Source organism: Trichoplusia ni, unplaced genomic scaffold (assembly GCF_003590095.1).
Source record: "Trichoplusia ni isolate ovarian cell line Hi5 unplaced genomic scaffold, tn1 tig00004187, whole genome shotgun sequence".
In the NCBI taxonomy this organism is placed as follows: domain Eukaryota; kingdom Metazoa; phylum Arthropoda; class Insecta; order Lepidoptera; family Noctuidae; genus Trichoplusia; species Trichoplusia ni.
In genome coordinates this window covers 1-21,833 of record NW_020800531.1, presented here as the reverse complement: position 1 = coordinate 21,833, position 21,833 = coordinate 1, and the positions used below count along the sequence as shown (strand labels likewise).

The 21,833-nt window shown below is 57.1% G+C and overlaps 2 protein-coding genes across 2 annotated transcripts; both read right to left on the bottom strand.

Moving 5' to 3' along the window:
* Positions 1-11,753: 11,753 nt before the first annotated feature.
* On the bottom strand, positions 11,754-14,243 carry LOC113508237 (nucleolar protein dao-5-like). The gene has a single exon (XM_026891193.1). It carries the CDS (start codon positions 14,031-14,033, stop codon positions 11,796-11,798), a length of 2,238 nt encoding a protein of 745 aa, XP_026746994.1. The 5' UTR covers positions 14,034-14,243; the 3' UTR covers positions 11,754-11,795.
* A 4,194-nt stretch (positions 14,244-18,437) lies between these two features.
* Positions 18,438-20,304, bottom strand: LOC113508238 (translation initiation factor IF-2-like). The gene is made up of 3 exons (XM_026891195.1): positions 19,613-20,304; positions 18,761-19,568; positions 18,438-18,509 (listed from the first exon to the last, which is right to left on the bottom strand). The coding sequence occupies exons 1-3, from the start codon at positions 20,302-20,304 to the stop codon at positions 18,438-18,440; spliced, it is 1,572 nt and encodes a 523-aa protein (XP_026746996.1).
* Between the last annotated feature and the right edge of the window lie 1,529 nt (positions 20,305-21,833).

Genomic DNA, 21,833 nt, shown 5'->3' with positions numbered 1-21,833 from the left:
TAACCTAACCTAACCTCCTAACCTAACCTAACCTAACCTAAACCTAACCTAAACCTAACCTAACCTAACCTAACCTAACCTAACCTAACCTAACCTAACCTAACCTAACCTAACCTAACCTAACCTAACCTAACCTAAACCTAACCTAACCTAACCTAACCCTAACCTAACCTAACCTAACCTAACCCTAACCTAAACCTAACCTAACCTAACCTAACCTAACCTAACCTAACCTAACTAACCTAACCTAACCTAACCTAACCTAACCTAACCTAACCTAACCTAACCTAACCTAACCTAACCTAACCTAACCTAACCTAACCTAACCTAACCTAACCTAACCCTACCTAACCTAACCTAACCTAACAACCTAACCTAAAACCTAAAACCTAACCTAACCTACTAACCTAACCTAACCTAAAACCTAAAAAACAAAAAAAATAACCTAACCTAACCTAACCTAACCTAACCTAACCTAACCTAACTTAACCAGTCTGAGTCCAACCGCGGACCTAGAAGGCAGCTAAACCCCAACGCTCTGTCTTATAAAAATCAAAAAAGTGGTTTTTTCGCGACCTACAACAGTGAAAGTATTATCAAAAGTTGCGTAATTGTGCCGTGCATCTAGTGGCGTAAAGTGTTTTTCCCGGAAAATTCCGGGAAAAAAGTTATTCGCGAAAAACTGAAAAACACGTGCACGTGGTGTTTTACAATAACAGTTTTTTCAAGATTGTGCTTAAACTAAAGTGGCAACATACGTGTTTTTTGTGCTCATTTTGTGGGCCATAAGAAGCCGCAAATTTTGACACTTGTTGGAGTGAAATCCGTTGACGGAGCACGAAGATATTCAGAATTTTCCGAATTTTCATAACCTCCAAAGTGCACGTGTCAACCTTAAATTCTGAAGCTACGACGCTGCTTTTTGGCAAGCAGGAAGACCTACACTAGTGAAGCTCGAAACCGTTTAGACCAGAATTTTTCGTCAAAGGGGGGCTGAGAAAACAATTATTAAAAAGTCAAACTTTGGCAGCAAATATCTCCGAAACTAAAGTGGAGACAGTGCTGTTTTTTGCTGTCGCCCGGTGCGCGCTAACCTGGAGAACACACCTGTAAGCAGAAGAAAATTTTAGAATAATTAAATTAGAAATTATCTTAAAAATAAGGAAAATTTTGATTTTATTAAATTTTTTATAAACTTTTTCAAAAATTCCAAATTCTGTTTTTACCATTCGAAAGTACTTTTAATTCTGTAAATTTAGAAATTTTTTTCAAAATTTTAGCATTAAAACTGACAAAGTTATTTAAATTTCTAGATTTTTGCCTAGAACTCTAGACCTAATAGAAATTGTCAAAATTTTTTGCTTGCATTGTGTTATAAATACATATTGTAGTTGGCTGTTGCCCAAAGACGGTCCAGATAGGTCCAAAAACGGCCGAGATAGATTTCCAGACTTTTTATATTTTTCAGTCTGGAAACTTTGGAGCTCAATAACTCGGCCATTTTTGGGCTCAGACAATCAGGATTTTTTGTAATAGTTTTAAGACGAGCTAAGGATTACTATCCTTACGCTTTCAGCCGATTTCAGGAGCTGAAAATTTTCAGGCCTGAAAACCATTTCATTGTGTGCGGGAAGTCAGGCTGAGTGTTCCTGTGGAAACCGCATCTCTCTGCGGCCCGTGGTTGATGAGCTATAGCTGATTTAGTCCAGCGTTTGACAGCTCGGCGGCCATATTGTCAAATTTCAAACGCCGTTAGCTCTCGACCCCGTGGTCGTAGGAGACTGGGGATTTTTGCTGTGACCTTAGGGGAGCCCCCTCTTTCAGGCAGGCTACTTTTCAGGAGGTTTCAGGCGAAAAATTTTCAGCATCCTGAAAACGCTAGATTAGTATAGAATAAGTGATTGCCAGTAAAATAAGCCCAAGCACGGCTTTCTGCGACGTCTGGGAGTGGAGTTGCATCGATCTGAAGTTGTAATTTGACAGCTCGCGAACTGTCAAAACAGTTTTTTGACACACTGTAACTTCCGAACCGGTTGTCGTAGGAAGTTGGGGTTTTTTGCAGACACATTGGCAGATTGTTGTCTACATTTTAAGCTAGACAAAATTAGATTTAGACAGTCTGAAATTTTTTGCAATTTCAGCGGGCCTACATTATAGTCTAGATCAAGACCAGTGCAACGAGCCCAAGCGCGCCAAAATACGCCCAATAGGTCCGGAGAAATCACATCCTTAAGTTTCCAGACAAATTGCACCTGAAAAATCTGGATTTTCGAATCGAAATATCTCCGGAACCCTTGGGGCTACAAAGGCGAGCTTTGGCTTGTTGGAAAGGTCTCATCGGAGGCTATTTAACGGTGTCATAAAAACTCAAAATCTGACTGTTTAATTTTTTTTTGAAAAAATATTTTTTTTCTTTTTTTTTTGAAAAATTTTTTGTTTTTATTTTTATTTGCGTGTTCGTTTTATTTGTACCTGTTATTCAACTGTCTAGGATTAAATTGTTATTATAAATAGAATTAAGACTTTGTGTTTTCGACACCAGTTAAGACAAACTATTTGGTTTATATGTGAGTGACCCAAAAATTTTATATGACTTGTGTGACTGTTTACTTTCTTTCCTTTTTTCTTTTAATTTAAATTTATTGATATTATCTTATATTTTCAAACTCAGACTTGGTTTATTGACCATAGAAATTTATTGCGCCCTTTGCAAATTTTTAAAATATACACTTTTACACTTTTTTAATTTACTTACCCGAACACCATGTTTAGGACTCCTAAGAAGATCCTCGCCCCTAAAACCCCATCACCGAAGGTGGAAAACTCGAAGGCCGGACCTTCAGGTTCCGAAGAAATTCCTAAGGTAGGAGTAAGGAGGAGTATCGGCGAATGGGAGAACGGAGCGATAAGGAAATCTATCAGCCCGGTAAAAAGACCCGCCGAAATGGACACTAAGAAGCTCAAACCCGTACTTCCTAAAATAGCAGCAACAAGGATCAGTACCTCCCCGAAAACATCTGAGGGATATAAGAGCAGAACCTCTGAAGCTAAGGCTTGCCTCCAAAGAGGAAACAACCTCCTAGAAGCCGCACGAAACCTGAAGACCGAGCTGAAAGAAGGGGTCAAAAAGGTACTGGAGAGAATGTTCCAGTTGACCAAAGAGGCGGAAGCCGTACCTAGGAACGAGGTTATAGTAACGGAGAAGGCAGAGACCGCAAAACCTCACAGTCAACCTGGTGCTGACTGGATGAAAAAGGTCGAGGAAAACACCAGGCTCCTAATCCTAAACACCGAAAGGATGGAGAAGCTTAGTGAAACGCTGGTCACTGAGCTCAAGGAGAGGGCCACTTACGCGTCTGTGGCGGCAACCAAAGACAGACGGGTAGCCCCTAGGACGCTCCACTCTATTGTGGTCACCTCCCAAGATGACCAGGACACTGGCGAGCAAGTCCTCGAAAAAATAAGAAAAGCGGTCAATGCCACAGACGGCGGTATCGAAATAGAGAAAATCAGGAAAGGGAAAGACCGCCGTATAATCATGGGCTGCGGTAGCCTCGAACAGAGAACAAAGGCTATCCAGAGGCTAGAGGAATCTCAGGCAAACCTGAAAGTGGAGTCAGTGGAGAACAAAAATCCGCTTGCAATACTGAAAGATGTTATGGCCTACAACACCGACGCCGAAGTCGTGCAGGCGTTGAAAAACCAAAACGGTGAGCTCTTCAGGGGTCTGGAGCAGCCAGTCGTGGAGGTTAAATATAGGAAGAGGACCAGAAACGCATTAACAGCTCATATAGTAGTAAGAGTGTCCCCCCAACTGCATCACAGGCTACTGGCCGCCGGGAAGGTCCGTATCGACCTGCAGAGTGGAGTGCAGGTGGCGGACCAATCGCCGCTTGTACAATGCTCGCGGTGTCTTGCTTACGGACACAACCGGCGGTTCTGTAAGCAGAGTGTGGATAAATGCAGTCATTGTGGAGGGCCACACCTCAAACAGGAATGCCCGGATTGGCAAGCAGCCTTGCCCCCGTCATGCTGCAACTGCAGAGCTGCAAAGCTAGACAACACTGAGCACAACGCATTTAGCGATCAGTGTGCGGTTAGACGGAGGTGGGATGCATTAGCCAGGGCTAACATAGCGTACCACTAAGGGCAACAGAGGGCACACCAGAGGATACGCAGTAGCTCAAGCGAACCTCCAACGGAAGGAACTGGCGACCACCGAACTCTTACAAGAGGCCAGTGAGCGAGGAATCGCATGGGCACTGGTCCAGGAGCCGTATGTGGGTGGATCGAGAAGTATGAGGAGCTACCGAGGAGCGAGAGTCTACCAGTGCGAGACTGAAGGAAGTGGGAGGGTGAAGGCAGCGATCGTTGTCCTCGACGATAGCCTAGACGTTATCCCTACCCAGAACTCACTACGAATAACATCTGCGTGGTGGGGATCCGAACCAAAGCCTGGGAAATCACAGTAGCCTCCTTCTACTTTGAGCCCGATCAACCCATCAGGCCATACTTGGACCAGATAGCCCGAATCAAGGAGGTAGTGAGCACAGGAAGACTGCTGATAGGCGGAGATTCAAACGCCAAGAGTACCTGGTGGGGCAGCACCATAGAGGATCTCAGGGGAGAAGAGATGTCCGGGACCCTGGAAGAATCCGAGCTTCAGGTACTGAATACTGGAAGCGTACCTACCTTCGACACCGTTAGGGGTGGTAGGGTGCTGAAGAGCCATGTTGATGTCACGGCCTGCTCCATAGATCTTTTCGACCTGGTCGACGAATGGCGAGTAGATACCGGGATGACCAGCTCTGACCACAACACCATTTTGTTCCAGATCCATGTAGTCAAACAAAAAGGTACTAACATAATCCGTACAACACGAAAGTACAATACTAAAAAAGCGGACTGGGACAAATTTGGTGAAGTGTTGAACGAAGAGAAGATAGTTAAAAATCTGAACGGCCAGAAAATAGCGCAAATCATAGATAAAACAGAGCTGGAAGAAACAATAAGAGAATATCAAAACTCAATCGCTAGGGCATGTGAAAGTTCAATGCCTAAACTTAAAACAAAAGTGAAACTTACCATCCCATGGTGGACTGAAGAACTCGCATCCCTGAAGAAAGACGTCGCCAGGAAGAAGAACCGCATCCGTTGCGCAGCCCCCGTGCGAAGAGCAGCAGTCGTTGACAGGTACCTGAAAGCAAAAGAAGATTATGAGTGCAAAGCCAAGAAAGCCCAAACAACGAGCTGGAAGGAGTTCTGCAAGAAACAGGACCGCGAAGGAATGTGGGAGGGTATCTACAGGATCATCGGAAGAACCTCCAGGAGACAGGAAGACTTGACCCTCGTTAAGGACGGTGCATTCCTAAACCCAAGAGAGTCGGCAGCCCTGCTAGCGGATACATTCTACCCGAAGGACACGGAGGAAGGCGAGGACGCCTACCACGCACAAATAAGAGAAGCAGCAAGTCGGGTAAATGAGCGGAAGCATGATGAATATCATGACCCACCATTTACACCGACAGAGCTAAAGACCGCAGTGGCAGGTTTCAACCCTAAAAAGGCTCCCGGAGTGGATGGCTTCACGGCTGAAATCTGTAGTCGAGCAATCTCCCAGGACCCGGACGCATTCCTTGCCCTGTACAGAAAGTGCCTAGAACTGGCACACTTCCCGGACATATGGAAAGAGGCAATGGTGGTAGTCCTCAGAAAACCGGGCAAGGAAAACTACTTGAGCCCCAAGTCTTATAGACCGATAGGTCTACTGCCTGTCTTGGGCAAGGTCCTGGAGAGGATGGTAGTAGCACGGATCAAATGGCAGCTTGTGCCGCGGCTTAGTACTCGCCAATACGGATTCATGCCCCAGAGGAGCACGGAGGACGCTCTCTATACTCTATCAGGCACGTACAGGACAAGTTAAGGCTGAAAAAGCTAATTGTCCTGGTGTCCTTAGATATAGAGGGTGCCTTCGATAGCGCTTGGTGGCCGGCCATAAGAATCAGATTGGCTGAGGAAAAGTGCCCGGTAAACACCAGGAGGCTACTAGACAGCTATCTCGATAACAGGAAGGTCAGGGTTAGATATGCCGGGGAGGAATGCACAAGAAACACCAATAAAGGATGCGTCCAAGGGTCAATCGGAGGACCAATCCTGTGGAACCTCCTACTGGATCCTCTCCTGCACGACATCGACAAACAGGACGTCTACATACAGGCGTTCGCAGACGATGTCGTCCTGATCGTCGATGGGGACACTAGCCTGGAAGTATCCATGAAAACCAATGCTATCCTGGGCCGTGTTCATAGCTGGGGTGTCAATAATAAGTTGAGGTTCGCACCGCACAAAACGAGCGCCATGTTAGTGACCAACAAACTAAAATATGACACTCCGGTTCTGAGCATGGCTGGGAGCAGCATAGAAATGGTTAGAAAAATAAAGCTCCTGGGGCTGACCATCGATGACAAGATGACTTTTAATGAGCATACTAAAAACGTCTGCATTAAAGCCGCTGAAATTTATAAACGGCTCTCAAGAGCGGCAAAGGTAGATTGGGGTCTAAACGAGGAAATAATTAGAACAATTTACACGGCAGCAGTAGAACCGGTAATCACATACGCAGCCGCGGCCTGGGCTCCCGCTACCGCTAAGCTCGGAGTACGGAAGAAGCTGAACTCAATCCAAAGAGGTTTCGCGCAGAAGCTATGCAAGTCGTACCGTACGGTGTCGCTCAACTCTGCCCTGGTGCTGTCCGGGATACTACCTTTGGACCTGCGCATACAGGAAGCACATCCCCGGAGATAGGGAGATCGAGGCTGCGGCGCGATTTGCAGAAGCTCCTCATCCGGCCCTGCAGATGACCTTGGAATTCGAATGCTTGGAATACCAAGAGCAGGTAGACAGCAGGAATGTGCAGACGGTGCGAATCTTCACCGACGGCAGCAAGATTGAGGGGAAGGTTGGCGCCGCGTTATCCATTTGGGATAATGACGGCGAAACCCGCAACCTCAAGCTTAGCCTCGCCGCATACTGCACAGTCTACCAAGCGGAATTACTGGCCATATGCAGGGCCACGGATCTGATCCTCAAGCGCCCTGAGGGTAGCTTTGGTCTGTATAGTGATTCAATGTCGGCATTGATGACGCTTGCAAACCCTGGCTCTCTCCACCCCCTGGCAGTATCGGCGCGAAAAAACCTGGCTCAGGCTTCGCACCAGGGCAAAGCTATTGCTCTGTTCTGGGTGAAAGCCCACGCTGGACTGCCGGGGAATGAGCGCGCGGATGAGCTGGCGAAGGAGGCAGCACTTTCGTCGCGGAGGAAGCCGGACTACGATCGGTGTCCGATTTCATTCATCAGAAGCCAAATCCGCATGGGGTCGCTCGATGAATGGAATCGGAGATATGTATCGGGCGAGACGGCCTCGGTGACGAAGATGTTCCTACCAGATGCCATAGCTGCCTTCCGTATTGTGAAACAGGTCCGGCCCGTAGGAATAGTGACACAGGTACTAACCGGGCATGGTGGGTTCTCATCATACTTGAATCGTTTCAAGTGTAAGGGGAACCCATCGTGCATATGCGATCCAGACAAAGACGAGGACATACCGCACCTGCTGCTGGATTGCCCAGTATATGCGGCGGTGCGTCAGGACCTCGAATTTGAGCTGGACGTAAGATTAACAAACACAACTATTGCCGAATTAATTGGCAGCAAAAAATATCGTGAGAGATTCCTACGGTACTGTGTGGAAGTGGCAAAACACGCAATAAATAGAAATAGAACAGCAACAATGGTTGCATAAATATTGGTACATATTTATTAGCAACCATAAGAAAGGAAAGTAAATAAATCATAGTTAATAGTACTGTAAGTAGTTATAATAAGTAAATAAAAATTAGTAAATAAGAAATATGTAATATTAAAGGGTCCTCAAATATCCCCAGTATACAATAAGTTATAGATTAAGAAAGAAATAAATAAAAACCCCGGTGTACTAATTATTACCTGAGTACTAGTAATATAGGAATAAAAATAAATAGGCCTAGCATATGGGAATCCCACCCATCAGAATGAATGAGGAAGGATGCAAGAAAGATACAGTATGAAGAATAAAAGTGCGAGAGGAATAATTGCGAGAACTTGTATGCAAGCGGATTGTAAAAAAATGTCTCCAATCATGTTGGAGGACACGCTGTACAAAAAAAAAAAAAAAAAAAAAAAAAAAAAAAAAAAAAAAAAAAAAAAAAAAAAAAAAAACAACCTAACCTAACCTAACCTTTTTTTTTTTTTTTTTTTTAGGCGGGGGAATCCTCATGGACACCCGCCCTCCCGGGGGGAGGACGGGTAGTGTCAGACTCTTACTGACTAAACCTAACCGCCGGGTGACGTCAGCCGCGTTTTATGCCGGCACGTGGAGCTGCTTGCATTATACACAGTGCCGGCCGCGGGGATCCGCCGGCCGTTGAGTAGGGCCGGCGGCTCGCTTTCGCGTTGTTTGTGGAGACCGACGTGTAAAGAGCGTCGGCCTCCTCGCCTCATACTGGGGTCGCACCCGTCACACCGAAATGCGACCCCCCGTCGCGGGTCTATTTTGACGGGCGATATGCACCCCCGTGCCTATCGCCCAGACCCTAGTTAGGGCGGCAAGTTGCGCTCATGCGCAGCTCGTCGCCGCCCCACACGACGTCGGCGTATGGCGGGCGCGCTGGGATCTTCCTCCCGAGCGCGCTCCGCCGCCTCCTTCGCTGACATAACAGTCTCTGCGAAGGAGGCCAGTGCGTTCCACGCTGCACGACTGCTGATGGCAGATGCGACAACAGCCGGCAGCGCGGAAAGATCGTCAAGTCCAAGCGCCGTCAAGAGTTCGGAGCGTGCTTCGGCAAAAGCCGGACATACGGCCAGAGTGTGGAGTGCGGTGTCGTCAACTTCACCGCACTCATGGCACGCAGTCGACTCCTCCCTCCTGACGACGCGACATAGGTAGTGGCCAAAAGACCCATGGCCTGTAAGAATCTGCGTGAGGCGGTAGGTCAACGCACCGTACCGCCTCTCCGCCCACGGTTGTAGTGTGGGCGGATTGCTTCGCATATAGCCCGCCCCGCCGTCGGCCTCGAGAGCCGGAGCTCCCAATTTCGATAGTGACGAGGCGGGCTTGTCTTACCAGGTGAGTCTTTGCCCTGGCGAGGGGTCGACGCCCCGGGACCGGAGCTCGGTGATGCGGGTGTAAAGGTCCGCAAGCACCTTTGCTTCCAAGTCCCAAGGCGGAGTCCCCGCCAGGGCAGTCGCGGCTTCGTGCCCGACAGTGCGGTACGCACGGACGATCCTGATGGCGACAGCACGCTGCGCGCCAAGCAGGACCGCCCGACTGTCGGGCATCAGCGACTTGGCCCAGATGGGTGCGCCGTACAGGGCCATCGAACGGATGACACCTGCATAGAGTCGGCGGCACCCTACGTCGGGGCCCCCTACGTTCGGCAGTAACCTTCCGAGAGCAGTGGCGGCAGCCCGGAGTCTAGGCGCCAGCCTTTTGAAGTGCTCTCGGAAGTTGAGCCGCCCGTCGAGGACCAATCCGAGGTATTTCATGGTGCCTGACAGCGGGATACGAATACCCTCCACTGTCAGGCACGCGTCCAATCCGGTGGTTCGGCTCCGGGGGCCGTGCAGCAAAAGCGCTTCGGTCTTCCCCAGAGCCACGTCGAGTCCTAGCATCCGGATGCGACCCACGACGAGTTGTACGCCGCAGGTGGCACGCCGGATGCATTCTGCGGGGGTTGAACCCCGCGCCAAAACCAAGGTATCGTCCGCGTAGCAAACGACCCGCGTACAGGGCAGGAGAGCGCCCCGAAGGGTCCAGTCGTACCCGATGTTCCACAAGAGGGGCCCCAAGACAGACCCCTGTGGAACACCGCGTCCCGTCTCCCACCTCTGCGGGCCGCTTGGCCCCGCGAACGATATCCCCCTCCCGGAGAGGTAGTCCGCCACGACGAGCTGAAGATAGAGCGGCACCCCGTGGTGTCGGAGCGCCGACTCTATGCACTGATGCGGCAGCGAATTGAAGGCGTTGGCGATATCTAGCGAAACCGCTACCGCCACGCCCCCTCGTGCCACCGCATCCGTGGCGAACTCTTGAACAACTTTTAAGGCGTCCAACGTGGACCGCCTCGCCCTGAAGCCGTATTGGCATTCCGACAAACTCGGCCCTGTCCTCTCAAGATGCCGGACGATGCGGGCAGCAATGACACGCTCAAAGAGCTTGCCCGCCTCGTCCAGCAGGACAATCGGTCTGTATCCCGACGCCGAGTCTGCCGGTCGTCCTTCCTTACGTAGAAGGACGAGCCGCCCAGTCTTCCATACTTCCGGGAATCTACCCTCCTCCAAACAGGAGTTGAGCAGACCCCGGAATCGACTTTCGAGGGGCCCCAGTGCCAGCGCTAGTGCACGCGCCGGCACTCCGTCGGGGCCCGGGGCGGTCTTCTTAGGGCGAAGGCGGCTTATGGACGCCTCCAGTTCCCCCTCCGAGATGGCCTCCAGTGGCTCCGGCGCCTGAGGCGCGGCCACCACTGGAGGGATGACGTCTGTCCGGGTTGGAAACAGGGACGAAACGACGACGTGGAGCAGCTGGGCCTCCATGGTCTCCGTGATCGGGGGCCCGGCGGCGCGGAGCTTGTTCCGCGCCATGAGGTACGGGCGCCCCCACGGATCCCTATTGAGGTCCTCCAGCATCTCCTGCCTTGCTCCTTCCTTGGCCTGCAGTATGGCCAGGCGGAGATTGCTCCTCGTCGTACGGTAGGCCTCATACAGCGAGGCCTCCCTCGTCTCGTCCCTGTCCGGTCTTCGGGCGTGCCTGGAGCGGTAGCGGGTGTGGGCCCGCTTTGCCCCCAAGCACGCCTCTCGGAGAGCTGCGATCTCGGGCGACCACCAGTAAACTGACCGGCGGTTCGGCCGCCGCCGGACGCGAGGCATCGCGGTGTCGCACACTAAAGTTATGGTGCGACGGAAGCGCTCTGCCTCGTCGTCGATTGAGCGGCCTGAGACCGCCGGCGTGGACCAGTCGGCCACAATGGCCGCCTCGATCAGCAGCTCTCTGTCCATCCTTTGTAGGGCCCATCGTGGGCTTCCCGAGTCCGGTGTAAAGCGCCGGATCCCGGGTCCCCCAGGAGTGGAAACGCTGAACCGAATGTATCGGTGATCCGATAGCGTCTCCACCTCCTCGACGCGCCAGTCGCGAACGCGCTCCGCAATAGACGGAGCGCAGAACGACACGTCGACGATGGACCCTCCGTTCTGCCGCACGCAGGTGTGGACCCTACCCCTATTCAGCAGGGCAAGGTCCAATCCAAGGGCCCACTCCTCCAAAAGTTCCCCGCGCCGGTCGGTTGCCGGTTCCCCCCACGCCGTGCTCTTAGCGTTGAGGTCACCGAGCAAGATGACCGGGCGAGGCGACAGCGTCCGAACAAGGGCCTCGAGCTCGGCCAAAAACGACTCGAACTCAGCTAGACCCCTGTTCGGCGAGAAGTAGACCCCCACGACTGCGTACGGCCCCCAAACAACGACGACATATCCCGACCCCCTGCGGATGGTGTGCAGGGGTCGGGAGTCCGCGCCCAAGGCGCTTATTACGGCGACGGAGCCGTCTAGGTCCCCCGCCCAATTCGGACGAGGGGCAACATAATATGGCTCCGCCGCCACTGCAATATCGATGTCCCACTGCGCCAGCGACTGAAGGAAAAGATCCTGTGCGCCGGCGCAGTGGTTCAGGTTCCCCTGGAGGAGGAAGTGTGGACGGACGTTATCCATTACTGGTCGTCCATCCGTTCCTCCTCACAGGGTTGCGCCCGTGATGATGTGGCCGCATTGGGCACTTTCCCCAATGCGGCCATTTGCTTCTTGATAAGGGCCGGGGGAGCACATCCCCGGCTGCCCATTTGGTGGGCGGCACCGCGACCGAGCTCGGCGCATATCGCGCACCTGGCCGGCTCTTTGCACACCGCTGCCTTGTGCCCGGGCATCGCGCAGCGGTAACATAAACCGCTGCGGTCCGCGGGGCACATGCACACCGGCCTTGTGTGGCCGAGTGCTAGGCAGCGGTAACACTTCATCGGCCGTGCTTCCATCTGCACGACCGTCGCCGAGCTCCAACCCACCAAGAATTTTTGGGTCTTGGTGGTCACCAGCCTCGGTACCGCCTCCAGCGGGCATTTCAGCACCGCGCTGAATTTCTGACCGGGGCTAGGCCTCAGGTCTCCAACCTTCAGTCGGTCAGGCGCGCACTGGCTTTGCCGCGCGGCGACGCCTAGGATCTCCTCCCTGGTGACGGAGTCATCCAGGTTTGACACCCGGAGCTCCGCACACCTGACGGGTCTGGTGACCCTGACGTCACCGGCGTAGATGGCCTCGAGTTTCTTGGCCATCTCATCAGCCGCCTCCTGACCGACATTCTTTGGGAGCTCCAGCACCCGAGCCCCGGTCTGCGCCTTCCGAATGCGGATGGGATCGACCGCCATGTCGATCCCCATCGCATTTAGGTCGACCCCAGCCCTCGCCTTGGTGAGCACCGTGGCGTAGGTGAGGCCGTCCTTCTCCGCCTCTGGTGTTATGGTTAACACCACAGCGGCGGTGCGAGCGAGGCGTCTCTGGCGCTGCGCACGCTTGCGCCGCTGTTTTCCAGAGACAGCCTTCGGGCCCCCCTTCTTCTTTTGAGGAGGGGCTTCCTTCCTCCTCTCGGGCTGAGCCTTGGGGCGCTCCGGCGCCTTCGGCTTCGGCGGTTTCTTTTTCTTGGAGACCGTGGTCCACCCTTCGTCCACGGCCTCGGATGTGCTCGCAACCGGCGCCTCTTCCGGCGCCGGGACCAGAGCTGGCGCCGGTTGCGCGACCGTCTTAGCCTTCCCCTTCGCCGGTTTAGGATCCGGCGTTGGGGTCGGCTTCGGCGCCAGTCTCGGCGCCGGCTTCGGCACCGGTTTCGGCGCCGACCTAGGTGCTGTTTTCGGCGCCGGCTTTGGGGCCGGGGCTGCCTTCAGCACCTGGTTGTAGGCGGGTTTGGGGCCACGGCCCGACGCCTCCGCCTCCGCTCGTCTCCTGTCCGCCGCTAGAGGCGGACGCAGAACTGGCTCTGGCGGGAGTCGACTCGACATCCCAGCCAGTTTGGCGTCCATCATGGTCCCTACGGACACCATGATGGCGCGCTGCATCGCCTCAAAGTCGAGGGCTGCCGGGGCTGTCTGAATCTGGACAGACTTAACTTGGTCCCGGAGCTCCTTGACCTCCCTGCTGAGGCGAGCATTCTCGGCCATTAGTTTTTCTGCGGTGGGACCTGTCAGGGCACGGATTCCGCCCTGAATATCTTCCACCGCATCTTTGAGCCGTTTTATGAGGCAGCCCTTTATATTCTTGGAGGTGCGCGCCACCTCCAAGATCGCCATCAGGCTGTCCTCAATTTTGGCCTTTGCTGAAGAGGGGTCAAGCGGCTGGAGTCCAGAACTCAGCAGATCCCGGACCGCCGCCCTCTCATCCCTCTTCAGTTTTTCTTCGGCCTCCTTTTCTTTAAGCGTATCGGACGGCAACGCTGACTCCACGGCGAGCCGCCGATACTCTTCTCTCTGCCTGTGCAGGCCGACATATCGCCCGTGGGTGACGCAGCCGCGGGACCGTGTCGACGAGGCTATGGACACCTCGCTGTCACAGTCCGAAGCGGCGTACGCCCCCACGGACATCCTGTCGTCCGAAGCATCCCGTCTGGGACGCTTTCGGTCCGACCTTCCTGAGGAGCTGTCACGTGAGTGACACTCCGTCTCCTGGGGCGAGGCGATGCGCTCAAGCACCACCCGAGGCGACCTCGCCACCAAATCTTCAGCTAGACTCGGTCTACTAGTAGACCGAGTCTTCCTCCCTTCTTCGACCTCCTTTCCTTCTTCATTGGGTTTTTTAAATGTAGATTCCATTGGATTCCCACGAGTATGGGGGATTGGGTCGTCGTCCCCGGCCAGTGCCCCCTGTAGCCGGGGAAGGTCTAAGAGTAACCCTCCGAGGTGCGACATGTGCCCCGTCGGGGGTCAACGCTAGAGACTGGTTTCCCACCAGCCATTCATCCCCTCGCCGCGTTGTCCAATAGCTTGGGATTGGGGGTTTTTTATAGAGGTTTTCCGTCCTCGCGGTCCGACCGGTTAAGGTAAGACCCCCGTTCCTGCGTAAGTCCACCCCTGACCTCGCTGCAGGTTTACGGTCTGGCCGACGGTGGTCTTCACAAGACCGCGTCCGGAGGCAGTGTAAGTGCACACCGGACCCGTCGCCCATCTCCGACTCCCCGCCCGCCGCCGCTACCCGGAATAAGTCCAGGACGCCGACGGGCTGCGACATCCAGCAAGCTGTGAACACTCACTGGACTCGCCCTACACCGCGCCCTCTGCCGCTACTCGGAGTACGTCCGAGACGCCAGCGAACGCCCACCACGCGAAGGCCGGGACAAAACCGACCTCCGCCAGTCTATCCCACAAGCCGTGGGAAGACTTCCCCGCCCGCCGCCGCTACCCGGAATGAGTCCAGGACGCCGGCGGGCTGCGGAGTCCAGCAAGCAGTTGACACTCACTGGACCCGCCCTCCTTCCGAACTTCGGCCAACAAACAATGGCCGAAGTCGTCCCGCTCCAGCTCATCAAACCACTCCTCGCTTGAGGAGGGTGAGAGCGAGCGCGTCCGGCCAGCAGTTGACACTGGCCGGACTGGCAGAAATTCGCCACGCACAACAATTGCCCCAAGTCGCGAGACGATTGTTATGCGTGCCCAGGGTGCACCGGCCCAACGACTGCTCTTCCCCCGGACGTATCCGTAAGGACCAGCAGCCGCCAGGCACACGAGGAGGTTTTCTGCCTGGCACCCCAACCTAACCTAACCTAACCTAACCTAACCTAACCTTTTTTTTTTTTTTTTTCGGGGGGAAATCCTCATGGACTTCCTCCGCCAGGGGAGAGGCGGAGGGGTGTGCCGGACTCTTACCGGCTAAAACCCCCCGGTGTGTCTCCTCGCACGTGGGCACGCGGGGCCGCGGGAGTCCAAATTCCTCCGCAGCCCCGCACTAGTGCTGGCCCGGTCAGTCCGGGCCTCGCCTCGTGCACGGGGTAGTGAGGTGTTTGCCTACCCCGTGCACCGCCTCAGAGGCGCGCGCCGACACTCGCTCGCGCCTCCGCCTCGGGTCCATGGAATAGGGGGCGGGGGGCTTCCCCGAGTCCCGCGCCCCTGACCCATTCATGGGGGCTGGAAGAGGGCGTTGTCCGCCCTCCTCCTACGCCCGGTGCGCTTTCTGCGGCCGGGGAAGGGAGTCGAGATCTCCCTCTCCCGCTCCGCAGCTTCCTTCTGCGACATCACGTCCTCGCAGAAGGACACCACCGCGTCCCACGACTCTGCGCTACCGACCATCTTCCGCACTACGGCCGGCAGCGACAGATCGCCTCCTACTTCGTTTGTGAGGACACGGCGCTGCTCCTCCCAAGCCGCACACTCGGCGAGAGTGTGTTGCGCCGTGTCCTCCCCGCAATGGACGCAGTGGTGGCACCGAGCGTCCGGCTCCCTGTTTATGCGACACAGGTACTTGCCGAAGCAACCGTGCCCCGACAGCACCTGCGTCACCCTGAACGACAGGGAGCCGTGCCTTCTCCCGAGCCAGTCGTCGAGCACTGGCCGGATCGCCTCGACGGTTGCGAGGCCGGCGGCAGGGCGCAGAAGCCTTTGCCGCCATTCCGCCACCAAGACCTGACGGAGCTCAGCTCGGCGCAGTGCGATCTGTCGCTGCGCCGGCCTCGAGCCCCGTGCCCGCTCTTCCTCGCGCCATCGGTACAACGACGCGAGTACTTTCGCCTCCAGGTCCCAGGGCGGGGATCCGGCCAGTACGCAAGCCGCCTCGTAGGAGATCGTGCGGTACCCGCGGACGACTCTGACGGCCATCGCCCTCTGCGGTTTACGCAGAATGGCGAGTGTCCCGGCCGTCAGGTCCATCGCCCACACAGGGGCCCCATACAGGGCCATGGACCGCACGATTCCCACGTACAACCGCCTACAGGCGGTGCTCGGGCCCCCCATGTTGGGAAGCAGCGTTGAAAGCGCGCCCGCCGCGCCCATCAGCTTGGGCGCCAGGCGCCGGAAGTGAGGACCGAATTCCCATCGGCTGTCGAGCACCAATCCCAAGTACTTCATGGTGGACTCGACAGCTATCCGGGCCCCACTGACCACGATGTGTGATCCCGGCGCCGGCGCACGTCGGGGGCCATGAAACACCATGGCCTCCGACTTATTAAGGGCCACCTCTAGGCCCAGGCGCCGGATGCGGTTCACCACCTGTGACACCGCAGCCGTGGCTATCAACGCCGCTTCCCTGTGCGAGCTCCCCCGGGCTGTGACTAGCGTGTCGTCCGCGTAGCACGTCAAGTCGGCGCCCGACGGGAGCTCGCCTCTCAGCACCCAGTCGTAGCCGATGTTCCACAGGAGCGGCCCCAAAACCGATCCCTGCGGAACACCGCACGACATAAGGTGCCGACCAGCACCGTCACGTCCCCGATAGGTGACGCACCTATCCTCCAAATAGGCCCCTACTGTACGACGGAGGTAGGGAGGCACACGATGATATTTTAGGGCCTCCCGAATACAACTCCAGGGTAGGGTGTTGAAGGCGTTGGAGATGTCCAACGACACCGCCAGCACCACCCCACCCCGGGACACTGTCTCCTCCGCCAGGGCCCTCACGCGCATGATGGCGTCTATGGTGGAGCGCCCCCGACGAAAACCAAACTGGTTGTCGTCCAGGTCCGGCCCCTCTCTGCACAAGTGGCTGACGAGGCGATCTGCGATGATTCGCTCGAACAGTTTGCCCGCCTCGTCTAGCAGCACTATGGGCCGGTATGCGGACGGCGAGTCCGCGGGGCGCCCCTCCTTTCTGAGCAGGACCAGCCTCCCCTCCTTCCACAAACTGGGAAACTGACCCCGCTCGAGGCATGCCGTGAAGAGCCCCCTCAGCTGGGGCTCTAGCTCCTTCAGAGCTAAGACGAGAGCACGACCGGGAACTCCGTCGGGTCCGGGCGCCGTGTTTTTCGCCCGGAGTCGCGACACGGCTGCTCTCGTCTCTTCTTGCGTCACCTCGGGGACATCGGTGCTCTCCTCATCAGGAGAGTCTGTGGCTGAGGGTGAAGCCATCGCCGGGGGAACGTGTCCCGTCCGCTCAGGGAAGAGGGCCGACACCACCGCCTCTAGCAACTGGGGCTGCATGCCCTGGACCACTGGGGGCGCCCAGGGACGCAACTTGCCCCGTACCCAACGGTAGGGGCGCCCCCACGGATCCCGGTCCAGGGACCCCAGCAGCTCCTCCCTGGCACGCGACTTCGAGTCGCCGATGGCCAGCCACAGAGTCTCCTTGGACGCGCGGTACACCTCATACAGCGCGCCCTCCTCGACGGGATCCCGTCGACGTCGTCTCCGGTATCGAGTGTACCGGCGGCGAGCTGCGACGCACTCAACGCGCAGCCGCGCGATCTCGTCGGTCCACCAGTACACCCGGCGCCTTGCGGACTGTTGGCTTACACGGGGCATGGACGCGTCGCAAATCTGCGTCATCGCCCCGCGAAACCACAGCGCCACCGCTTCGACGTCGACGGGGCCGTCCGTCGCCGACTCCCAGATCCAGGACTGGACTAAGGCAGCTTCCTCGAGTAGTTCCCTGTCGATGCGCTTGAGCGCCCATCGGGGGCCGTCGTTGATCGGGGTTGTTGGATGGCGGCCGCTCGCGGTCTGGGCGGAGACGTCGAACCGGATATAACGATGGTCCGATAACGTCTCCACCTCCACGGCGACACGCCAGTCGCGGACTCGGCCGGCGACAGAGGGGCTTGCGAACGAGACGTCCACAATCGACCCGCCCCGCTGCCGCACGCACGTGTATTCCGAACCCCGATTCAGGACGACCAGACCGGTCGTCACCGCCCACTCTTCCAACGCCTCGCCCCGAGAGTCAGTGACCGGAGATCCCCACGCCGATGACTTGGCGTTGAGATCCCCGAGCACCAGAACGGGACGAGGGTGGTAGCGGTTCACGACGGCGCCCAACTCGACAAGGAAACCCTCGAAGTCGGCGAGACTCTTGTTGGGGGAGAAATACGCCCCCACAACGGCGATGCCGTCCGAAACCGCGGCAACCCAGCCGCGGCCCCTGGACGGGTCGATCAGAGTCCCGCCAATAATGGCCACCAAACCGTCAGCGCACCCCAACCAGTTGTCACGGGCGGGGACGAAGTACGGCTCGGCGACCACAGCCACGTCGATCGACCACTCTGCCATAGTCTGGAGTAGAAGATCCTGAGCTCTGGCAGAGTGATTGATGTTGCCCTGGAGGAAATGGAATTGCGCCATTATTGACAATCCATTCCCCCGGCAACAGTCCCGGACCGGGAGTCGGTCGCGGAGCTACCAGCCTGCGGGGGCTGCGAGGTTACCCCGGCAGGCTTGGAGCTCCTCTTCCCTGCCTTTTTGGCAGTGCTGGTGGGCATGCCACAGGCTCCCCCGCCCAATCTGTGTCCCGCCGGCTTTCCCGCGGCCGAACACAGGCAGCAGTTTAGCGCGGCGGAACACTGGGCCGCCTTGTGACCGGGCTGACCGCAGCGATAGCAGAGACCGCTACGGTCTGCTGCGGAGGTGCACTTTGCCCGGACGTGCCCCTTTTCCAGACACCGGAAGCACCTCAAAGCCCGGGGTTGCAGGAGTTTTACTCTCGCTGCAACCCAGCCCACCTTCACTTCGCCAGCTAAGGCGATCTTTTTCGCCGACGCCACAGGGCACCGAACCCAGACTGCGCCGAGTCCGGTGGCGTCGGTGCGTATGTCGCCGGCCCGCACCCTATCCGGCGGACACTCTCCACTGCGGGCAACGGCCGCCACCACTTCCTCGGGGGTCACGGAATCGTCCAGACCGGTGATCCGCACCTCTGCGGTTTTCACCGGTCTGGAGACCCGGACGTCCTCGGGGTTGAGGACCTCCCTCATTTTGGCGGCCAGAGCGTCCGCCTTTTCGGCGCTGCCGCTCGCAGCACCGGCCACCTCGAACAGCCGCGCACCCGTGACGGTCTGCCTGACGGTGACGGACTGGAGGCCAAGATCTGACAATTTGATCTTGGCCTTGGCCTCGGCAATGACCGACTGGTACGTAACGCCGCGCTCCGCAGCCCCGGGCTGCAGCGTCAGCGTCACGGCCTCGGAACGCGGGGCACGCACCGCCGGTCCTTTGCGACCGCCTTTGGCAGTCCGTCGCGCAGGCTGCGCAGCCGCCTTTGCCGTAGGGCCTGGGGCGCGCGCTGCTGCGGAGTCCGCCTTTGCGGCTTTGCGGGCCTTCTTGCGGCCCACGACTGTCGCCCAGCTCTCACCCTTAGAGCCGGCCGTCGTGGGCTTAGCACTTGGCGGGGCTCCCTCGCCGGGCTTTTTGAGGCCCCCCGTGGGCTTCCCCTGGCGAGGCGCAGGCCTCGGCGGCTCCTCCGTCCTCCGTCTTGCGTCGGCCGCTAGGGCGGACGGAGGGTTTCCGGGGGGAGGCGCCGAGACACCGCCTCTATGCGGGCATTGACCATGCTCCCGCACTGGAGCATGCAGAGCCGGACTATGCGCTCGACCTCGTCGTCGGAACGAGCGCTTGCCGGTCTCGGTGCGGGAGACGGGGCCACCACCGGTGCGGCGACAGTGGGCGGCGTGCGTCGCTGTTGCTGCTCGCTCAGCGCAGCGACTTGCCGCCGGAGGTCCTCCAGGTCGGCACGGAGGCGGCCGTTCTCCTCCTGCAACTTCGCGACCTCGTCTGAGGCCGTCCTGTTGAGGAGGACACCAACCGCCTCCTTAATGTCCGCGGCAGCCTCCTTCAGACCGCGGGTGAACGTGCCCTTCAGGCTGCCGGACTTCGTGGCAACCTTCAGGACCAAGTCCACCCCGTCCAAGGCCAGCTGGCTCAGGGCCGCCGCGGATGGCTCGCCCCCCTTCGGCCGTGAGAGCAGCGCGTCGCTCACGCGCGCGCTCTGCCATCGCCGACACTTCGTCGGCCGCGACGGCTTTGCGCTGCTCCCTTCTGGCGCGTTGAGCTCCGCCTTCGAGCTCCCCAGCGAAGCACCGCTCTCGCCGCCAGGGTCCTCCGTGGTGACCCCCACGTCAGCTCTCCGTCTTCGCTGGCCGCCTGGGCATCTGGAACGCACAAACCTGCCCTGTGCGTCCCTCCGCGGCCGCGAAGCCACTCGCCCCCCTCGAAGCCTGCCGACCTCTCCTCCCGGTCGGCAACTTCGGAGCCGGCAGGCCGTCCTCATCTGAGGACTGACCCGCCGAACCACCTCCCATCGAAGCACGGTCCGTGGACGTTTCCTAACGGAAGACGATCCACGCGGCCGCTCCTCGGCATTTTGTTGCTGCCAGTGATATTATCAGCGACAGGGGCCTGGTCGCCTACCCCTGCGCGTCCATCGGTAACCAATTTCACACTCGCAGGCCCGGATACCTGCGACGGCCGGGCGTCAGCCGGATCGCATGACACAACAAAATTCTCTGTGTCAGACATCATTTTTACAGAGTAGGGTGATACGCACATCGCTTCCCCAAGGCGATGCGGCCGCTCTTTTGGGAGGTTATTTGATCCTCCCGAGGCCCGCGGATGCCTCTGGTAAGGATATACCGCCCGCTGCTCGGTGTCTACAAACTATTTTTTTTGGATTTCTCTTTTTTTTTTTATTTTTTATTTTTTTTTTTTTTTTTTTAACCTAACCTATGTACATCCGTGGCTCACTACCCTCGCCACGGATGCGTCAGACCGCGGGCAGAGGAGTAGCCCACGGTCTTACCCGCCTCGGTCACCGCGATCCATCCGCCGCGGCGACCCCTAGACCACGGGCCGGAGCGACGGCCCGCGGTCTACCCCACCTCACTCCCTAGTCATGCACTCTGCAGCTGCAGAGCGCAGCCAGGGAGCCTTCGGGAGCGACTCCTCCGCTCCGGCAGAAATTCGCCACGCACAACAATTGCCCCAAGTCGCGAGACGATTGTTATGCGTGCCCAGGGTGCACCGGCCCAACGACTGCTCTTCCCCCGGACGTATCCGCAAGGGACCAGCAGCCGCCAGGCACACGAGGAGGTTTTCTGCCCTGCACCCCAACCTAACCTAACCTAACCTAATTTTTTTTTTTTTTTTTTTTTTAGGCGGGGAATCCTCATGGACACCCGCCCCCCGGGGGGGAGGACGGGTAGTGTCAGACTCTTACTGACTAAACCTAACCGCCGGGTGACGTCAGCCGCGTTTGATGCCGGCACGTGGAGTGCATAATATACACAGTGCCGGCCGCGGGGATCCGCCGGCCGTTGAGTAGGGCCGGCGGCTCGCTTTCGCGTTTGTTTTGGAGGCCGACGTGTAAAGAGCGTCGGCCTCCTCGCCTCATATGGGGTCGCACCCGTCACACCGAAATGCGACCCCCGTCGCGGGTCTGTTTTGACGGGCGATATGCACCCCCGTGCCTATCGCCCAGACCCTAGCTAGGGCGGCAAGTTGCGCTCGTGCGCAGCACGTCGCCGCCCCATACGACGTCGGCGTATGGCGGGCGCGCTGGGATCTTCCTCCCGAGCGCGCTCCGCCGCCTCCTTCTGGGACATGACCGTCTCTGCGAAGGAGGAGTGCGTTCCACGCTGCACGACTGCTGATGGCAGATGCGACAACAGCCGGCAGCGCGGAAAGATCGTCAAGTCCAAGGCGCCGTCAAGAGTTCGGAGCGTGCTTTCGGCAAAAGCCGGACTGACGGCCAGAGTGTGGAGTGCGGTGCGTCAACTTCACCGCACTCATGGCACGCAGTCG

Coding starts and splice junctions, on each gene's coding strand:
- LOC113508238 (XM_026891195.1), bottom strand. CDS start 20,304: ATGAGGACGGCCTGCCGGCTCCGAAGTTGCCGACCGGGAGGAGAGGTC. Junction 19,569..19,612: donor GAGGTCGAGCGCATAGTCCG/GCTCTGCATGCT, acceptor ATGCCCGCATAG/AGGCGGTGTCTCGGCGCCTC. Junction 18,510..18,760: donor CCTTAGCTGGCGAAGTGAAG/GTGGGCTGGGTT, acceptor CATGCCCACCAG/CACTGCCAAAAAGGCAGGGA.
- LOC113508237 (XM_026891193.1), bottom strand. CDS start 14,033: ATGTCGCACCTCGGAGGGTTACTCTTAGACCTTCCCCGGCTACAGGGG.